We start from the raw sequence: 20,915 nt of genomic DNA, 5'->3' as shown, positions 1-20,915 counted from the left end.
CAATTATTGCAGAGGATTCTAGCCCGGTCTTGGGGTGACCTGTGACACCCGGTGCGCCCTCTCCACTAGGAATTGGGAGGACAGTGGGGGATCCCGCAGTACTTCCTTGATGAGGTTTTCCATGAAGGCATCCATGTTCTGTTGCAGAGTCTATTCAGGGACCCCCACCACCCAGATTTTTTTTCTTCTTGATCTCGCCTCCCAGTCCTAATTTTTGTCTTTGACGGTCTTCACCTCCCTTTGCAACTCTCGAATCGCCAGTGACTTCATTGCTGTTGTCCTCCAGCGTGCTCACCCGGAGCTCGGCCTCTGAGATTCTTCCACTCTTCTCGATGCGTTCCTTCATCATGTCAACTTTGTATGCCATCCCGTCCAGCTTTGTATTAAAAGAAGCAAAGCCTGACCTCATCTGCGCTAGTACCAGGCCCAGTTCCGACGTTCAAGTGTTTCCACTTGACCTTGCAGTTACCTCTGCATGGACCAGAGGGGGTGACTTGTCTGAAGCATCTTGGGACGCCATCATCTTTTCGCTCTCCTTGTGCAGCCCTTCTTTCTGGTTGAATGACAAGCGGGACTGCCGCTTATTTCCCTTAGCCTTATACATGGGGCGCACAGCTGTGTTCCCTGTTAGGGAGGATTCTCAAAATGTGCCAATTCATCTCTACCATGGAGACCTGCAGGTCTTTTGCTGGACTTTGGGACTTTCAACTTTTTAATTCTGTTTGCTTTCTGTGTTTATTCTTCTGGTTATGGAGTTTTAGACCCCTCCCATAGGCATCATCTTTTTTTATTTGTGTCACACAGTACCCTCGGTGCAGTGACCCAGGGGAAGCCTTTTTAGGCTCTCCCAAGGTTTAAACACCTTCTCTGGGATAAACTACTGTTTCCAAGAGAATGTAAAGTTACATTTACTTGAATAGTCTTTTTAAATTCCTAGGCCCAGCACACACCATCTTCCAATAGAGTGCTGGAGGGGTTACCTGCTATCCCCATATGTCTAGAAACTCATGTAGGAGTCAAAAGCTGCTCTTTCCTATCGAAATGGCTCGTGGCAGTGGTTTTACAACAAACTACCATGATTTTTCCCGACCACGAACACCGGTAGCTAAAAATCGGTGTAGCCTTGTTTTTCAAGATGGCGTCTGAGCCCCCTTTGTTTAAACGGGAGCTGGTCTTCTTTTTTCGCCATTTCTTTTTGGAAAGGTCCTTCTAGAGTTTCTCTGCGTGCCAAACCAGGTTTGGTCCCTTTGTTCCTACGCCTTTAGCGGGCTTCAGGATTGAAGACTGCCTCTGGCGCTTGAATGTCTGGGGTGGGCAGGAAGTGAGGGCGGTGCCCGAAACTCCCTGTGCTTAGTCTCATAGAACACCCAAACGCACTCCGGCGTGATTGGCTGGCTGACTGTCCGGCAAGCACAGCTACCCTGCTGGCTGAGTGGCAGCTCGGCTGGAATGAATGGGAGAAAACTGTTTAAAAGGCGAGTCTCTTGTCTTGGAAGGCAGAGTCGACCACTAGAACGAAAGAACTGAAGACGAGCTGCTGCAACTCCCTGGATCGTTGGTTTGCCCAGGAAGCCCTGCTGCAGGTCTGAATCGCCAAGTTCATCTCGATAGAGAACCCCTTCAAGGATGACTTCTTCCTTTGAGTTGGTAGGACCAATCAACGCGTAAGCCACCCGGACCCCATTCTCGGAGCTGGTTGTATTTTCCTCAGACTGCTGCAGGAAACCGAATAGCTAGGGAGTCAATAGTTTGTCTGCTTGAAGACGGATAGCAGAACCGAAGAATTGGCAGTTTGCCAGCTTTTTTTACCATTCCCTTTGTAGTGTACAGTCCTCCCTCTTGTCCCCATGACTGAGGCTCAGGAACAGCGAGATCAGCAGGAACTACCAGGAACAGAAGTCTTCAGCTGTATCTTTTTCTTCAAAATAAGGTACTGTGAAAACCCGACCGAGAGAACTTGCCTCTCACTGCGAAAAGTATGTTCAACTTTGCCAACTTGCATGCCTAGTCAGCTTGTGACCTGACATATGAACCTTTCTTCTTTGAACTACTTCTGAGAACCGTGGCAAAGACCTTTCCGTTTAAATACCAGAACCGTTTTTACCTATACAAGACACTAGTCCATTGACTTTGGCCTACCTATTGCATTGAATCAACCCCTCTGTTGAACTCAAGCTATTTGCGCTGTTTTAAAGTAACTCTATTATTCGTTTTGAGTCTGGCAGAGTCTGAGGAGTTGCCTGTTGCCAGTAACTCTTCTGTGTCTATTGGGGGAGTGCCTTGCTGCTGGAGTACCTTTACTACATAACCTCAATCTCCCGGTGGAGCGGGCGCGGAGTCTGGCAGAGTCAGACTGGCAGAGTCAGGCGAAGTCCGTGGAATCCTGGACTCCTCGCTACTCCCCCCTCCTCCCCTCCGCTCACCGCGGTGTGTCTCTGCCACTACCGCTGCTACTATTGTTTATGGGATGCGCGTCGCAGACAAAGGAAAGACCGCCAGCTCAACGATGAAGACTCGTGCCCAAAGGAGGCAGGGGCCGAACTCACCGTGTCTAGAATCTGAGCATTCTTGGCGCTTAGCGAAGTCTCCCGAGTCGCCCGAGTCTCCTCGGGGAGCAGCCACCGGGAGTGCACCTGGCCCGGCCCTGGCACCCACCTCGACCCCAACCTCATCTTCGGACAACACAGCCCCAAAAACGGACCGCCTAATCGAGACGGCCGCACACGACAATCAAGTAAGTGCCGATGTGTTCCTCACTTATGGGCTGCTTGTATTGGAGGGGGTCCTGGAACACGAAACAGCAGAAACAGTAAAAATGCCAGCTTTAGATCAACAAGTGTTCCGAACCGCCCCCTCCGCTCCATCCGTTTCTTCTGTTTCTCCCTCTGTCATTTCTGCCCGATCAACGTGCCGAGTGCAGTGTCGTGTCTGCCTCTCTGAAAATCAATGCTAGCAACAACGAACTTCACAAACACATTTCAAACACGAATGCCACAGAAATGACAGGACATGGTACAAGCTTGCTTTCCCATGAAACATCAACAAGCAAACAAATTAATCTGCGAACCTGTAACGATATGATGTCAGCTCAAACTCACTTTGATTGCAACGCCCAAGTCCTTAACTTGGATGTGATTGATCTGGACGACACATGCCTCACAAGAAATGACGAAATAAGCAGTGATCTCTCCCGCCCAAGGTTTTACAGCGCTCTTGAAAAATTGATGCCATCCCCAGTGAAGTCAACCAATATGCCTCATGATGAGACCAATCACAGTACATTCATTATGCATAAGGACGTGGGCGAACCTGTGACTGAGCCTAGCGCTGATCCCCGTCTGGAGGTGTTTAACCATCCCCTCTCTGGGAGAGTAGCCTTCGAAAACGCCAACGAACCTGGAAAGCAAATATGACAACAACCGCAGAAACTCCTTGGACGTTGTCAACAAACTACTATCAGACCTCAAACAGATCAACAAAGGCAGACACAACAATTTAACAACAAAAGAAAAACATAACCGTGTCCTAAAAACAAGTGAGGGCAGTCCTGTCCTGCCTGTCACCTCAAACTTGAGTGCCTCAATTAAAAAAAACAAATTGCAGTCTTCTCAGCCAAGTGGTTTGGCGAAAAGAAGAAGAGCTAACTCGAGCACTTCACCCAGCATTCAATGCTCACAGAGGAAGATCCCTAAAATGGGTGGTGTTGCTCCTAAACTGCCGCAATCTCACTCATTGAATGAATCGTGGCATGCCGGGGCAGGGTATCCTGCTGATCACGACTGCTCTGAGTCCACGTCTGATTCATCGGCCTCCGATTCATCTCTAATGGAGCGACCATTTCCAAAGATCAGACGATTCCCTCTGGGCAGAAAGTGTCACAGAGGCCTTGACACTGAGGTGAATGGTAACGCGTGTCAAACTGCAAAAACGAAAGACCTTCAGTCTACCATTATATCCTCAATGACGCTGTCCCTTGCGCCTTTTCTAAAAATGTACGAGCACCTAAACAAGAGTCTTAAAGATCTAACAGTAGTTTCCACCATGCATTCCAAGCTTGTGACCTTTGAAAATATGCACACGCAATACATGGACGCAGCCCTGAACACAAATAACAAATCGGAGTTGGCTATGCGGTCCCTCATGGACTGTAATAAGAACGCCAACCTGGACAGGAAACTACTCGCAGAAGTGGCAAAACAAGCGCTCAACTTGTTTCAACAAAAGTCAGAGCCGAGCCCCCGAAAGAGGGGTTTGGTCGAAAGATTGCCTAACGATTCCCACTGCCATGATCGACCTTCACTTGGCACTTCAAAACGCCTGCACAATGTCGCCAATGCTCCCAGTGACTCACTGAACTCAACAATAAGACCCCAAGAATGTTCCAGCTCAACACTTGATAAAAACATCGACGTTCAGTCGAACAAATCCGATAAACCTTTAACCAACTATGCACAAGACTCTTTAACACCGACACCACCGAACCCTACGAATAAATCAGGGGCCCAAAATCCGGCGGAAAATTCAACCACAGTCGGCTTGGACAAGAGAACTGCAACGGACTTCAATGATATTTTCATGGCGAGCCTAGCCCCAGGTAACTTGGCCCTCTTAGACCCTTAAATTGCTTCCACCTCTGCTTCAATCCAACACATGGAGCCAACAGACGTCGTGACAGTGCCCGACCACTTTGATGTGAGTGGCGATGTCACAGAAGTCTTCGATATATTCAAGCCCTCAAAGAACGTTTCGACAACTGGAGTCATCGCAAAGAATCGGAGAGGCAAGGGGGGAAAAAAATCTAAAAATCTACCCGCAACAAAAATGAAACGAGGCAACGACTCAAGGAAGTTCCTGAGAAACATCAAAACCGTTAACGTTACTGTCAACAGAACAATCTTAAAAGAAAAAAGTGGAGAAACAACAACTCAAATAACTGACGCCACACCTGTGCCAGATCAATCCATCGGACCTAAAAACAACTCGTGTGACATATCCGAAGACCTGATGAACATGTCAGTTTATGAGGATATTGCGACGGAGGGATCGGTTGGGGTGGACCAGGTAAACTCCTTGGCCGTAGGTTCCACCAAAGGAGCCAAGACCGGTGTAAACGCTCTCGATCCCACCCCAACCAACACTACAAACCTCCCACTGTTGACCGCGGAGCCATCATCCTCACAACACGCAATAACTGTCTCTCCTGTCGCTAGGTCTCCATGTCGTGTCAACACGCTTGCAAGTTCTCTTTTTCAAAAATCCAATAGAGCAGTAAGGCTGTGTGAAGTCTTTTTGCCACCTGCATCTGTATCTAATGGCCCGGTCCCTCAGAAGAAGTTCATGACGTTGGACGAAAAACGCTGTAAGAGCTTATCAACGGCAAGCAACCCAGTTGATCAGTCCAAAGTCATCGGTACTCACTTATCATTAGACAGCTGTAAGCAACTGTCACTGACTGGGTCCGTCGCCTCTGACCGTACTAATGAGCTTTCTAAAGGCCTCAACGCTAACACCTCTTTGCAATCTAAAACCAGTGGGAGCACCCTTTCAAGATCCACGACAGGGAAAAACGTATCAAAAGGTCCAAAACGGGTCATCCAAGCAAGGAAAGATTCTACGTTCCATCAAGTTCTCTTAGAACGTATTGACTCTGCAGATGACCTAATTCTTAATCGCCACAATGTCTTATGGCTATGCCATCTAGTACCTAGTCTTAGAGCTATTGAATCCGGAGACCAACAAATTGTGTAATTTTTCAATGACACCAGAAACGACGCGGTCATTCTGCACCTTCAGTCCAAACTTATAGCTGACACACTTCTTGAGGCTGGCCCGGTGCTGATGTCTCTGGGGTTCGATATCTGTTCAGCACCGTCACGTGAGGCAGACAAGCCAATGAAAGATGCACATAACTCGCCAGTGGGCGATCAAAGTAACCAAACATACAAGATGACGACGAGCGAACCTGCAAAACTAAATTCTTTCACCTCTCTACAAAGCACCGACACCGTTGATCAAAAATTACTGTCCGAGAAAAGAACGTTCGACTGCATAAAGATAACAATCCAAGGAGGCGACAGTACGCCACCTAATGCGGACTCTGACAAAGACCATTCATCAGAGGTCGCGAACAAAAATGACTGGTCCTGGATCGCTGCACTCTAAATAACGAACAGTCGTGTTAACGCCAAGCCCCCTGCTCCACACAAAAATTACAATCTGGGATCTTGGAACACTAGGGGCTTCAGTCACTTGTTTAACACTGACTGGTGTGCTGACTTGGACCTCATTTGTCTGCAAGAGACATGGCTATGTGAAAATCCAATCCTGGAGGGCTTTGAAATCGCCCTCAATCCAGCCATTAGACATTCTAAAGGAAGACCTATGGCTGGCCTTCTGGTGGCAGTCCGGAAAGACTCGGGCTTTAGGATTATAAACTGTGACAACATTTCTCCTTTCATCCAGGTGGTAACGGTCAGTTTTGCAGGCGCAGCGAACGCCCTTGCCTCAAATCTCTGTATCATCAATCTTTATTGGAATAATGGGGCTACTGGCGCAAATCTTTTCTTTGATGAAGTCACAACGGCAATTGATGACCTTATGGAAACAGGAAACCTACACGACCTGATTATCTGCGGTGACCTCAACATCGACTGTATTAGCTACTTAAAGCTAACTGACAACAAGAAAAGGGTCAATAAATTGCAACAACAACTGACAACCAAGTGGTGTCAAGAAATGGACTTACGTGAACTAACGATGCTCAACGGTCAAACACCAGGAGACATTCCGGCGGCTCCTACTTGGAGAAGAGGTGACCAAAGCTCAACACTTGATTACATCCTGGTATCCGGAAAGATCCACACGAGAACCATCAGTCTCGTGATCAGAAAAACGACTTTTTTACAGTGACCATGATATGGTGATTTTAAAATTTTCTGCATATACCAGCAGTACTCAAGATCTTTTCTCACACACAGTCAGAACAGGAACTGGTCGTATTCGTCTAAACCTTGATTCTAGCGAGGTAGCAAGCATCTTGACGGTTTTTCAGTCTTCTAGAACACTGGAATACGATCATCTTCTGACTCTATCAGGAACAGAACAAATCTCTAAGAAGCACTGAATTCAAACGGAAACATAAATTTGACCTTGAGATTTCCCAACGGAAAAGACTTCTCCGTCAGAAACTGAGACAAGCATGCAAATCACCATCCTCAGATCCAAGCACCTCATCACGCAAGCTAAAACAGGGCTATAAGAATTGGTTAAAATCTCACAGGGTCACCATGCTACAAAATGATGCAGAGCTTACGTTGGCAAAAATGGCGAGTTCTAACTCAGCCGACTACTGGAGACTCATAAATGACACCTTTGCACCACAACACGCCCTTCAAGCTAACTTGGTCCTAGAAACTGAATGGCTAGTGTTCTATTCTGCTCTCTTTCAAAAAGACAAAATTACTACAGAATGGGAACCCCCAATTCTAAGGCACTGGGGGCTTGTCTTTGAGTATGAAGACATCCTGCGAGTCATTAAGAATGTGCATGAATCGAGAGCACCTGGCCCTGACGGGCTCACGAACTTTGTGATCAAAAGACAACCAGAAGAATGGTCTGAATTTTGCTAGCATTTGTTCAACAGGATTCTCAAGCGTTGTAAGACCCCTAAATCATGGAAATCCGCTGTGATCATACCGATCTTTAAAAAAGGAGACCACAGAAACCCCAAGAACTATAGACCAATTGCACTTCTCGATGTATTAGGGAAAGTGTACGCTACCCTACTCCAACAACAACTTCTGGAGTGGTCCACTAAAAGCAATCTTGTGGATCCGAGACAGACAGGCTTTTTCAAGCGTGTGGGCTGCTGCGTTAACCTGCTTCTGTTAAACCTACTGAAGATGGAAGCCCACCGCAAAAACTCTAAGACCTATCTAGCCCTAATCGATCTATCTCAGGCGTTTGATAGTATAAACAGAGATCTATTATGGCGGAAAATGAGCAAATGGAACTGTCCACCTAGCTTGTTGGCTGCAATTCGTGAACTGCACACAAACACCTCCATTAGAGTCAGACTAGATCTTAAGGGCAATCTATCAGCCCCCATTGAAACATCTAGAGGAGTTAAACAAGGCAGCCCGCTAGCAGCGAGCATCTTTAACCTGTTTATATCGGACATTAAATAGGTCTTTGTTGGGCTACACACGTTCCCACCGAAAATACACGGCACGCACATTGATTACTTAGCCTACGTGGATGACATCATTCTGTTGGATTCCACACCAATAGGTCTGCAACGCAAACTTACTGCTGTGGAAAAATACCTAACAGAGAACGGCCTGAATATCAACAGGGGGAAATGGGAAATCATTGTCTTTGAAAAACTCCAAGGCTCCAAAAAAAACGCCCAGAAATTCAAATGGTATTTGGCCAAAGAACCTATCTGCCATGTAAAAAACACCATCTACTTAGGGATGCGTATAAGTGCCAGCAGGAATGACGCACCCTGGATAGAATCTGCAAGGATGAAATGCCGCCAGCTGGCATGTCAGGCTTCTTTAATCAACAAAAAATTCGGGAAATTTTCCCTAAAACCTACGCTTAACTTCTTTCAGCAAAAAGTGGTTCCATCTCTGATTTATGCTGGAGAAAATGTGTTTGGTTGTGGGAATGATGTATGGAACTCGTTGGAAAACATCTTTTGGACCAAAGTCTTACACCTCCCTAAGGGGACTCCTACAGCTTGCGTAAGATATGAACTTGGCTACATTTCCATTCATGCAAGGGTTACTTGGAACCTCTTAAGCCTTTTCAGGAAAACTTTACTAACAAACCAGGTGCCTCAAATCGCAATTCTCCACAACCTAGAGTCTGAACAACCTGACACAATCCTGTATCAATGGAATGTATTATGTCACGAGATTCTGAAAGAACATAACATCAAAACTCAAATGCTGATTGAAAACCCTGACGCCGCAAAACTGAAGCTTTGGAGACTTGACTGGATCCATACTTGCAACTTAAAATCGGCATCAAGATCAGCGCAAGACTTCCCGACTGAGGCACGAGCTTATGGCCATCCTCCGGGTTACCTGTCCTGTTTTCCGGACCAGTGGTCGAGATCTCTTTATCTGAAATTCAGGCTCAATGTCCTGCCAACTAAAGAGCGTCTCTGTTTCTGGTCACAATCAACTGACTTAGATCTGACGTGTCGTTTTTGTAACACCACAAACGAGACCCTTAAACACCTGACAATGACATGCTCTGGGCTAGAACAAGAAAGAAACAGAACTTTTGGCCCAGTCACAAAGAAATTTCAGTTCGTATCCCGGGAGAACTGGTGGAAAGCCCTGTTCGATGGGTCGAACAGACCTGTGCTATATGCCCTGGTATCCTTTCCCCAAGCCGTTAAAGACCGTTTACATACTAAGTCGGCTACTCAATAGAGGTGAAAGGTTGACCAGTGACCTAACGACGAATGTGGTGACTAATATGGAACAGGACGCAATAAGACGTACTTGTTTTGTTTGATGACTTGTCTTGTATTCTTTTTACATTTTTAAAGGTTTGAAACAAACTAATAAAAAAAAAAAAAAAAAATTATTCGTTTTATTAACTTATGCCTTTTTGCTCCTACTTCAAATGCTCTGAATGCCATTTTGCTCCTTCTTAAAAGTAGTTTAAATGTTTCAGAACCGGTTCGTGTGAAGTACTGTAGCATATTTTTGTGTGATATTGATTGCCTCCTTTTAGTGAATGTTTTCTAACTGACTGTGTAATAAATTAATACGTGTTTTACCAAGAAACCTTGAGTATAAGTGTCTGTCTGAATACTTGTAGTTATAGACCTCTGTGTAACACCCTTACAAGCTCACATTCCCTCTTAAGATAAGCCTGGCTCGCTACCAAAAACTGTGTGGTACAGACTTATACCAAAGGTTGGTCTTGCTTTCACCTGTCGTCATAGTTGTGTGTAGTGGTCCCAGGGGATACTGCATACAAACTTTGCCTAACATTCCCCCTGTGCAAACTCGATGCAGTGGGTATTGCCTGCAGGGTGGTCTTCTCCCCAGATCAGTTCTCTGTCGATGTTCTCGTGGCCGGCTCCGGTCCCTCATTTGAGTATTATCTAGGTGGTGTGGGGTTGCTTCCGTGCTTCGTGCTCTTGGATTGGTTTGTAGCATGGTCATAGCACTCTGGCGCTGGCTTGGTTCCCAAAACAGGAAATCACATGTCCCTGGGACACTCGTCATGTGGTTGCAGCTGGCCACCCAGGGTTCCCCCTCTCCTTGCCAAGTGTCCTTAATTGCAGTTACGCCTTGCTCGCGACGTGTTTGGGACAGCACGGCATTGCCCACGTGATGGTCGTCTGAGTCAACCAAACATGCTGGAGTCAGTCTGTTACCACCTGTGTGTGCTGCGGTCTCCCTGGTGGGGGCCCAAACTCCCTGTGGGGTGGGAGTTCTCGCTCTGCCTCTGCTTCCCGTAAGCCACTATGCTTGCTGTGATGTCCCAGTGTGCTAAACTTACGTTTTGGTATCCGTCCCCAGGCCAGGTGTGTACAGTCCCGCAATCACTCAGCCGCCCTTGGTATACAGGTGTTTAAGTCCCAGCTCTCCCCACTCGCAGCCTGCGATATCCGATCAGCGGTAGTGCTGTGTGCTCCTGCGGGTATCCAAGGGGTCAAAGCTGCCTCTCGACTTGATTGTTAAAGGGCTACCTCTTGTTGGCCAGGACTTTCGTGTTCCAGCACAAGTGAGCCTGGAGGTATCGCCTATCTTGCTTGTTGTTAGTCACCTTTCAGGGCTCAGCCTTGCCTCATCCGCAGCTCTGGTGTACCCACATTCATTCACTAAACTGATGGGGGCGGGTGCATCACATTCCGCACTGACCTGATCACCAAGAGCTCCGGAGAGGCTCATACGGTGGAACTCCCTCGCGACCTCCCTGCTCCTTCACCGTCTGCTCTGCAGCAGGAGCCAGCTGATTGTTAGGCAAAGTTTGTATGCAGTACCCTCTGGGACCACCACACACAACTCTGACTACAGATATAGGAAACGCAACCTTTTGTATAAGCTTGTACTGCACTGTTTTGGTAGCATGTGGAGCAGCCAGGCTCATCTCAAGAGGGGTCAATATGAGATGTAGTGGAGTTACAGAGAGAATCAAAGTTACAAGTATTCAAATAAACTATTACACTCAATGTTTCTTGCATAAACAATTATTAATTTATCAGTCAGCTAGAATAAGCCTTCTTCAGAAGGGAGCAATATAATAGTAACACCCAAATACACTTCAATACTGTACACTCTTAGTTTCTAAATCAGTAAAGAGCCTTTTGGGATGGCTCACAGACACAACGTACACCCACATGTGACTTCAATTGCTAGGGTGTTGGGGACATTAATATCTTACTGTTGGCATTTAGAATACTCTTAGAAGTTGGTAAAAGGCAAAGGTTATTACAACAAGAAGAGACCACAAATATTCTTAAGCAGGCAAATACTTTTGGATCCCTCAAGAAGAGTCATACAATTCAATAGGCTAAGCCAAAGTCAAAGGGCAAAAGTCTTGTATAGGATGAAGCACTTCTGGTAAGTAAATGGAAAAATCTTTGCACACGTTCTTAGCAGTCTTTGTTGAAAAGAAGAATCAAATGTAGGGCAACAAGCTGATTAGACTTGCGAGTTGTAGATGTCGCAAGCACTCTACAGTAAGTTTTAAGTTCTTTTAGACTTTTTACAGTACCTTACAAATGATAAAAAGATGCAGCTGATGACTTCTGTTCCTGTGCAGCTCTGCAGATCGTACTGTTCCTGGGCCTCAGTCGTGGGGACAAGAGGGAGGACGTCGGGGGACTCCTGCAATGCACTGGGGACGGTCAAAACTCGCAACCGGCAAACTTCACTTTCAGTGGCTGTTCAGTGTTTCAGCTCCTTGCATCTACCGCAAATAGCAACACTGCGGTTTCTGGCTGTCGAGCTGGACTTTCCTTGCTTCTGGGGTCCTGCACTCTGAGGGGGGCTCAGGCTTGGTCAGTCCTGCTTCCTGGGAGTCCAGAGGATCTTCCTGAAGCTCTAGGCCAGCTTAAAAGCAACGCACATAATCTGGTGTTCCTCTCCCTGGTTATACTTTTTCCAGCAGCAACTCTGGAAATTCAACCAGCTCCAAGATGGATGTCCAGGTGGCTTACTTTGGAGTTGATTGGTCCCACCAACTCAAGGGGAGAAGTCGTCCGTGCAGGGGCTTCTCTGTCGATGCGAACTTGGCATTTCGGCACTGCAGCAGGGCTTCACCGGGCAAGCCAACGGTCCAGGAGTTGCAGCAGGTGTCCTCTTCAAGTTCTTCTTCAGTTCCTTCGTCCAGTGGTCGACTCTTCCTTTCAAGACAGACGCCTCGCCTTTTACACAGTTCACTCCCATTCATTCCAGCCTAGCTGTCAGTCACCTAGCAGGGAGGCTGTTCTTGCCGGACAGTCAGCCAGCCAATCACCACAGAGTGCATGTGGGTCTCCTAGGAGACAAAGCACAGGGTGTTTCAGGCACCTCACTCACTTCCTGCCTACCCCAGACACCCTGTAGCAAGAGGCGGGCTTCAATTGTGAATCCCTCCAAAGGCAAAATGAATAAAGAGACCAAACCTGGTTTGGCGCGCAGAGTAAATCTCAAGAAGGATCTTTTCACAAAGAAATTGCAAAAAAAGACGACCAGGGCCATTTTGAGAAAAATGGCACCATTGGGTGCTTTACTGTAGCTGCAAACGCAGCCACCGGTAAATGCACACCATGGTAGTTAAAACGAAACCACTGCCACCAGCCATTCAGTGAGAAAAGAGTAACCTAAAAATGTTTCATGAGAAGCTAGACAAAGGGGATACTAGGTAACCCCTCCAGCACTCTATTGTAAGATAGGTTGTGCTGGGTCTAGCAAGTTACAATGGTAAGTAAAGTCAATTTCACTTTACTGCTCTTGGAAACAGTAGTTTATCAAAGAGAAGGTATTTAAACCTTTGGGAAATCTGAAAGACTTTCCTGTGCCACTGCACTGAAGGTGCTATTTGTCACAATGTAAAAATTATGCCTATGGAGTTTCAGACTCCGCAACCAAAGGAAACCGTGTATAAAATCACATTAAAATGCATAAAAAGGGTCTCGCTCTCTTCAGGTTAAAAAAATCAAGTCCTCAACATCCAGCAAAGTTGCTGGCGGTCTCTAAGGTGGAGGGAATTAGCAAATTTCTGAGAATTCTCCCTAACAAAGCCCCCTTCAGGATAGATCTGTTTGGTTTTCATTTAATGTAAGTCTTTAGCAACCACTATTGCATCTCTTGGTCAGGCTCTTCATTCCTTGTCACCACAGTAAATTGAGATTTAGGATCCTCGTGGAAGGGAGCAGAGGGAGCTGAGAAATCCTGAAAAGTATCTGAGTGGTGGTAGAAGCTCTGGCATGCCTTTTGTAATCCAAGTCTGCTGCGAAACATGCTCCAGTCCATCACCTTCACAGGGTTTTCATTCGGATGAGTTTGGAGGAACAGGGACTATTTATCAGGAGTATAGAAGTTGTATGGTGAGAAACTGTTAACCTTTGACTCTGCTTTTAGCCTACTGCTAAAACGTGTAATCCTTCTCTTTATTGCTGCTGTAGGAAGCATGCATATCGCGTTTCTTTGGTTAATCCTCTGGATGCACTTTTGATGGAAGAAACTTATTTGCTTTTGGGGCAAACGATCCATTTCTAACTAGCAGCACGAAAGTGATATTTTAGCGTGGTACTTGTGTCAATCAAAAAGAAAACAAACTTTTTACTACCAGATTCTCCCTGTATGTGTTTAAACAAATTTGAAGATGTTTGAAAAAAGATCTTTTTATTGTCTGTCTATTTGGGCTATTTTACTACTTAACCTTCGATTTGCTGTATCTGTTGTTGTTACCCTCTTGATAGACTAGCTAGCGGACTATCATAGCAGTGCCCTAAATCGTATTAGGATGTTGGCTGTTCAATTGAAGACAATATATTGGCGCCTAACATTCAAATGTTTGTCTCCTAGTTTTAAAAAGAACCTTCTATTTAACTTGGGTAGGGTGGAAAGTTTGATTAGAAATAATGCCCCTATCCTCTGCTTTTTGCAGACAGTAATGTCCTTGTTAAATCCTCACTTTGCTCTGGCCTTGGGCCAAGCTTGGTTACCACCTGGTGATGACCTTGGAATGCAGCATTATTGCTTAATTGAATAGCTCAACGTGTTGCGTCTTGTGAATGTTTATTAACCTGCCATTTCTACTTCAGGACTCGTGAGAAAAAAAGAGAGGACGGTAAATGGCGGGACCATGACCGGTACTATGAGAGGAATGATGTGTATAGAGAGAAGTATGACTGGCGGAGAGGAAAAAGTAAAAGTCCTATCAAAAGTCGACAGCTAAGTCACAGTCGAAGCCCCAGCCGAGGGAGAAATCGAGACCAGGACACAAACCGTAACCGAGGTAAATCTCCTAGTATTTATATCAAAGTTAAGAACAACCTTTTAGCTTTTTAAAGACTTTGTTGTTTATACACCAACTGCTGAAATGTTACTTAATATTGTGTCATACTCCAGTCACAGTCAGCCATTTCAGCAACACTGAATAATGGTCCATGTTGCAAACCTGCAAATCATGTATTCTCTTTTGTATGTGCACATTTGTTTGGGATTTCTGTGCTTAATGGTGATGTTTTAAATTGATTATCGTACTGTCTTACAAGTTGAGTAAAACGATTTCTCTAATATTGGGTGTTAACTACATTATATTCAAAGTAGGTTTGACCAGAATATAAATTGGAATGTACCACACCAAAAACCAATGCACCTCAGAGGCAGACTGGCTCTAACCAATGAAGGCTCAGGAGTGAGATCCTACCCCAAATCACTAGAAATCCTATATCCACCATTGGTGAATGTATTCCTTGCAGAACACACCAACAAACATGCAGAATAAACCTACAAATCGGGAGCTGCTTCCCAGATCATTGCATTCAAAAGCTATAATATAGATTACACTCAATTATGGCAGTTTTGGGGTATTATTATTTTTGGTGTGTAATCCCTTTATAGATGTAGGCTTGTCTCCTCTGTTTCACATCTATGTTAAAGATTTCAACTCAATCCAAAAGTCTCTTGTTGACATGCTGCTTAGCCTTACAGCGGTATGCACAGAGCAGGTACTTTTGCCGTCTTTGCAGACAGTACACCACACACATTCTTATTTCTTAGCTACACATTTGTATAGACTTTTGAATATGTTACATGTTTGAAAACAACTTGTGAATATAATAGCAGGCTTTCTTTCTAATTTTACATTTACAATATGTTGCATAGAATAAAGCAAGCACACTTTTGCAAAAGACCCGACTGTCGTACTTGCACACCGATTATATCAGCTTGCAAGTTGCATTTTGAAACTCAGAAATCTAGTGCCAAGCTGAGGATTCAAAGCACCAGGTGACAATAACATATATTATGTTATCTTTTTTATTTAAACTGCTCTTATTGAGTTTTTTAAGAATACCACAAATCAACACATAATTCACATAAGACTGCTACACCACTCACTCCCACTCACAATACCCATAGACAAAATTACACCCAAGAATAGAAGAAACAAGTTGGTTCCAGACTTCAAAAGAAAAAATGACAAATTATTGGTCAGACCCCACAGATGAGTCACTACTGATCGACCGTAAGTATGCATCCTACAGGCCCCGAATGTCTTTCGGCTTCAAATCTGGTTGCACCATGGTGCCATAGTCGGTTTGCATCTCAAAGCAGGGGAAGATATCAGCCCTCCACTGGTCATATGCAGGAGGTTGGCCCCTTCCCCACACCATAGCCACTCTCCTCTTGGCCAGTATTTATAACAAACCGAGCAACTTTCTGACCTGTTTAGGCAGCTCAAGTGTGTAGCCCAACAGTTCCACAATAGGAGACTAGGCCTTCTCTACTCCTGCAAGACCCTCAACCATTTCAAACACTTGTTCCCTGAAAGAGTGTACACAGGGGCAAGCACAATTGAGGTGTAGAAAGGCTACAGGGAAGCCCTGCGTCTTCAACATGAATCTGGTGCTTCGGGAAAGAACATGTGAATAGCTTATTGGTGTTAGATAAACCGGTGCAAAATCATGACCTGTATAAGCTTAAAAATTGCTGTTGATGGCCACCTTGCGGGTCTGCATGCAACAACAATGCAACCACCCCTAAGAACACTATCACCGTGGAACTAATATACAGACCCCCTGGTCCCATAGGTTCCTTCGAGGAAGATATAACTTCCCTCATATCTGAAAAATCTAAACCTCTATCACAGAATATTATTCTAGGTGACTAACTTGGGATACAATGATCCCCACGACACTCCAGCATCTTCCCTTGCTAATGCACTTTGCGAACACAACTACATTCAACTTAACACCTTACCTACACATCAGAAAGGCAGAACCTTAGACTGGCTCGCTGCCCACAACTGTAACATTATCTGCAAGGACCCCCAACCACTTATATGGACCGACCACTTAGTACTTTCATTTGACATTAGTACTAATAACCCACTCCACACACAGCGCCCACCTGCACCAGCATGTCTGACGAGAAATAAGCGGAACATCACCGCTGAAGCCCTCATCCCACTGGTTCTACCCACCCTAGACATGATCCCCAACACATCGGACCTCAACTTACAAGTAGACACTTACAATAACGCCATGACCAAAGCTATCGACCTTGTTGCCCCTCTAAAACTACGCAAAGGTAAACCCAAAACACATCTTAACTCCTAGTACACGCCAGAACTTAAAATACTAAGAAATAAAAAGTCCAAAATGGAAACCCTTTGGATAATTAATCCATCAGAGGAACACAAAATCAATCTCACAAATGCATCCTCCCTTTATAAAAAAGAAATAATTCGTACTAAAAAGGAAGCCTACAATATAAGAATAAGTAATGCTGGTTCCAGTACCAAAGAATTATTCACTATCCTGAAGGAGTTAGAAAACCCCAATCCACCTACGGACACGTCCGTGAAGGACCAACTCTGGTGCACTAGTATCCAAGATGCCCTTGCGAACAAAATCACTGGCCTACAAACAAAAATCAAAAATAAACTACAACTTTCCAATAGCAGCCCCACCACTAGCCCCCCTATTCCCAGCACACCCACCACCTCTAACACTAACCATGGCTTCACCTTCAAAAAAGTAACCTTACTAGAAGTGCAAAAAATTATAACATCCCTCAAATCATCAAACTGCAAAGGGGACAGTTGCCCCGCACAGATCATAAAGGATGCAGCAAGAGACCTCGCCCCCTTCATTTCTAAGCTCATAAACGTGTCATTCTCCACTAATTCGATACCCAACAACCTGAAACAGTCATGGGTCCTCCCGCTACTACAAAAACAGACCTTGGACCCAACCATCCCCACAAATTACAGGCCTATCGCAACCGTTCCCTTCTTGTTAAAAATCCTTGACAGAGTTGCTTACTTGCAAATTCAGCATTACCTAGAGTCCAACCAATTACTCGGATTGCGTCAGTCTGGCTTCCGGCCTCAACATGGAACAGAAACTGCCCTTGTTGATCTTAAAAGTCAGATTGACGAAATTAAAGATAAGGGTAAGGCTGCCATCCTACTACTCCTAGATCTCTCAGCAGCCTTCGACTTGGTCGACCATAAAATACTCTGCAACCACCTCTCCTCTGCCGCCCACTAAAGGTTATCTGGCGGCTCTGTCCATATTTAAGCGCTCGTCTGAAGAGTGTTCCTATTTTAAAATTCCTTTGATTCCTCAGTTTCTGAAAGGGCTCACTAATGTGTTCCCTCTGTCACCTTTCCAGGTGCCCGTTTGGGATTTGAACCTTGTTCTCAAATTTCTGATGGGTGCTTCGTTTGAGCCTCTGCATTGATGCCCTTTGAGACTGTTAACTCTTAAAACTGTATTTTTAGTTGCGGTCACTTAGTTACAGGCACTTTCAGTTAAGCCACCGTTCAATGTGTTTCATAAGGACAGGGTTGTCCTTAGAGTTCGCCCTTCTTTTCTTCCGAAGGTGGTGTTGGAATTTCATTTAGGCCAGAAGGTTGTTCTTCCGGCATTTTATCCTCCTCCACATCCTGGTAAGGAAGAGGAGAGGCTCTATAGGCTTGATCCTAGGAGAGCGTTAAGCTTTTATATTTCATGCATGCCACGGGTCAGAGTGGATGATCAGCTCTTCATTGGTTACGCTGGAAAGCGTTTGGGACAAGCTGCGACGAAACAGACTTTGTCTCGCTGTATTATTTTGGCTATCCATGAGTGTTACCGCTTGGCGGTTAAGGACCCACCCGTCGGCTTACGGGCCCATTCTACCAGGCGTATGGCTGCCTCTACTGCCCTGCAGAGGGGTGTTCCTATTTGTAATATCTGTGATGCAGCCACCTGGGCTTCGGTACATACTTTTGTACGTCACTATTCCCTCAATTCCATCCGGGGGCAGGATCTGGCCTTTGGCAAGGCGGTCCTTTACTCCGCAATTTGATTGGACATGCTAAATTTATGTTTTCTAAATTCTTTTCCCACCTCCTTGCATTGGTACTGCTTTGGGAGTCTGTCATAGATATGGAATACGTCGGAGGACCCAATCCCCTCGAAGAACAAGTTATTCTCTTACCTGGTAACGTTCTTTCGATGGGATGGTCCGACGACTTATTCCATATCGCTCCCTCCCTACCTTCCCGCTATAGAATTTCTTATGAGATTGCAGTTTACGTTTCCGCAAGGCTTTGTGTGGCAGAAGACTGGTAGCACACGTTTTGGGAAAAAAACTACAACTGAGGCTACGGGCGTCGTGTGTCCTACTTATAACATCCAGTGACGACGGCCGTTGGAGGAGGTCATCGAGGGCGGCTCATCGACGCAGGACGCAGACGGCGAAAAAATTTCAGAAGCAGCACAGCTGTGGTGATTACTGTCATAGATCTGGAATACGTCGTTGGACCATCCCATCGAAAGAACGTTACCAGGTAAGAGAGTAACTTGTTCTTCTCATTGATATTTTATTTCTATCGCGCTCGTACACAAGTGTTTCAGAGCGCGACAAGGCAAGGTAGGGGAGCAGGGGAGAACAAAACAGCGATCTTACTAGGCCCAGTGACATTGAGAACGCGCAAGTGCATGGGCGAGGGGGAGGGGGAAAAGTGCAAGGAAGGAGGGTGAAGTGGAAAGTGCGAAGCAGAGGGGGAGCAGATAAATAACAATAAATAACTAAATAATAAAGGCAACAAACAGTGGCAATGCAGCCAGCAATTTGCAAGTGCTAGGTTTAAGGCAGTAGACAGGGTAGGTCCAATAAGTGCAGGAAGAAAAGGGGGGTGGCTGTATGGGTACAGATACAGACCCCGGTGCAAGGGGTTCCCCAGAGGCAGTGCGAGAGGGTGGCTGGGTGAGCAGGTACCTGGGCCTGAAGGACAGAGGGTGGCCAGGTGCACAGTGCCAAGACAGAACAGATCAGCAGAGGAGAGAGGGAGCGAAGGCAAAAGAAAAGAGGAAGGTCTTGAGGTGCTTCCGGAGATGGTTCTCCTCAAATTTTAGAGTGGCAGACAGGCTGTTCCAGAGGGTGGCCCCAGCCGAAGACAGAGATCTACCCCCAGCTCATTTCTTTGAAAAACGACTGACCCTGAGGGAGTTGGAGATAGAGGAGCGAAGAGCTCGAGAGGGGAGGTATTTGCGGAGGAATAGCTGAAGGTATTTTGGACCCAGGCCCCAGAAAGCCTTGTGGACAATGCAAAGGGTTTTGAATTTAATCCTTGCATCCACTGGGAGCCAGTGGAGAGATTTCAGAGCTGGAGAGATACGATCCCAGGGCTTGAGGCCAAGGACAAGTCTCGCAGTCCTGTTCTGGATTAGTTGCACAGGGCGGAGAGTAGAGAAAGGTAGATTTAGAAAGAGGCTGTTACAATGGTCCAAGCTAGAGAACCAGAGCTTGGGATACCATGAGCTTCTGGGGGAAGGAGAGGAACGGCAGAGTACCTCTGAGGAGGTGCAGTCGGAAATTTGACTTTTTAGAGACCTCAGAGATGTGGGCGGAGAAGGAAAGGGTGGAGTCAAAGATGACCCTGAGGGTCTTAGACTGGCAGGTGGGGGTAGGAGGAGGGCCAAGGGAAGCCGGCCAGAGAGTGAGGGGAAAGGATGGTGAAGGTGTGCCGATGAGGAGGATCTCCGTCTTGCTGGCATTCAGACAAAGATCATTGGCGGAACACCAATCTTGAATGGCAGTTAGGCAATCAGAGATGACAGGGGGAGAGGAGGTGGCAGAGGGCAGCCTGAAAATGAGTTTGTCGTCAGCGTAGCACTGGAAATTTGAGCAGAAAGTGGCAATGCAGTGGGCGAGAGTTGCCAGGTATTGGTTGAAAAGCTAGGGCGAGAGGTTAGACCTATGGGGGAACACCACAGGTAGAGATGAAGATAGATGAAAGGAAGGACCCAAGTTGGCCCTGGGAGGGTCGATCTGAGAGGAAAGAGGTCAGCCAGGCCAGAGCCTGATCAGAGATACCCAGGTTTTCACGGAGAAGGTTGAGCAGGATGGTGTGGTTGACCGTGTCGAAGGCAGAAGAGATATCGAGGAGGATGAGGACAGAAGGAATGTTAGTCAAGGTTGGAGAGTGGATCTTCACGGATGTTCAGGAGAGCAGTTTACGTGCTTCTGGCAGCTCTGAAGCCAGACAGCCAACAGAATTGGAATGAAGGTTAAGCTGAAAGATGGCCAACTTTTCCAGGCGTTTGCCAAGAAAGGGAGTAATGGAAATTGGGCGATAGTTAGCTGACCAAGAAGGATCAGCTGTGGGTTTCTGGAGAAGAGGATGCACAAAGGAGTGCTTCAGAGGAGAGAGGAAGGATCCTGAGGCAAAGGAGT

At 46.0% G+C, this 20,915-nt stretch overlaps 1 protein-coding gene across 4 annotated transcripts in view; it reads left to right on the top strand.

Annotated features, from left to right (window-relative positions):
• The window catches only part of RBM27 (RNA binding motif protein 27), a 1,859,884-nt gene that overhangs the window by 479,752 nt on the left and 1,359,217 nt on the right, over positions 1-20,915 (top strand). For all 4 annotated transcript variants that reach the window (XM_069652445.1, XM_069652444.1, XM_069652443.1 and 1 more), the window contains one exon: positions 14,285-14,478. In XM_069652445.1, coding sequence (XP_069508546.1) covers positions 14,285-14,478 — 194 coding nt within the window. The remainder of the gene's footprint in view (positions 1-14,284; positions 14,479-20,915) is intronic.

The sequence above is a fragment of the Ambystoma mexicanum genome, chromosome 3p (assembly GCF_040938575.1).
Source record: "Ambystoma mexicanum isolate Mex_15411 chromosome 3p, UKY_AmexF1_1, whole genome shotgun sequence".
In the NCBI taxonomy this organism is placed as follows: domain Eukaryota; kingdom Metazoa; phylum Chordata; class Amphibia; order Caudata; family Ambystomatidae; genus Ambystoma; species Ambystoma mexicanum.
Note: the sequence above shows the minus strand (reverse complement) of the source record. Positions and strands in the feature narration are given on the sequence as shown.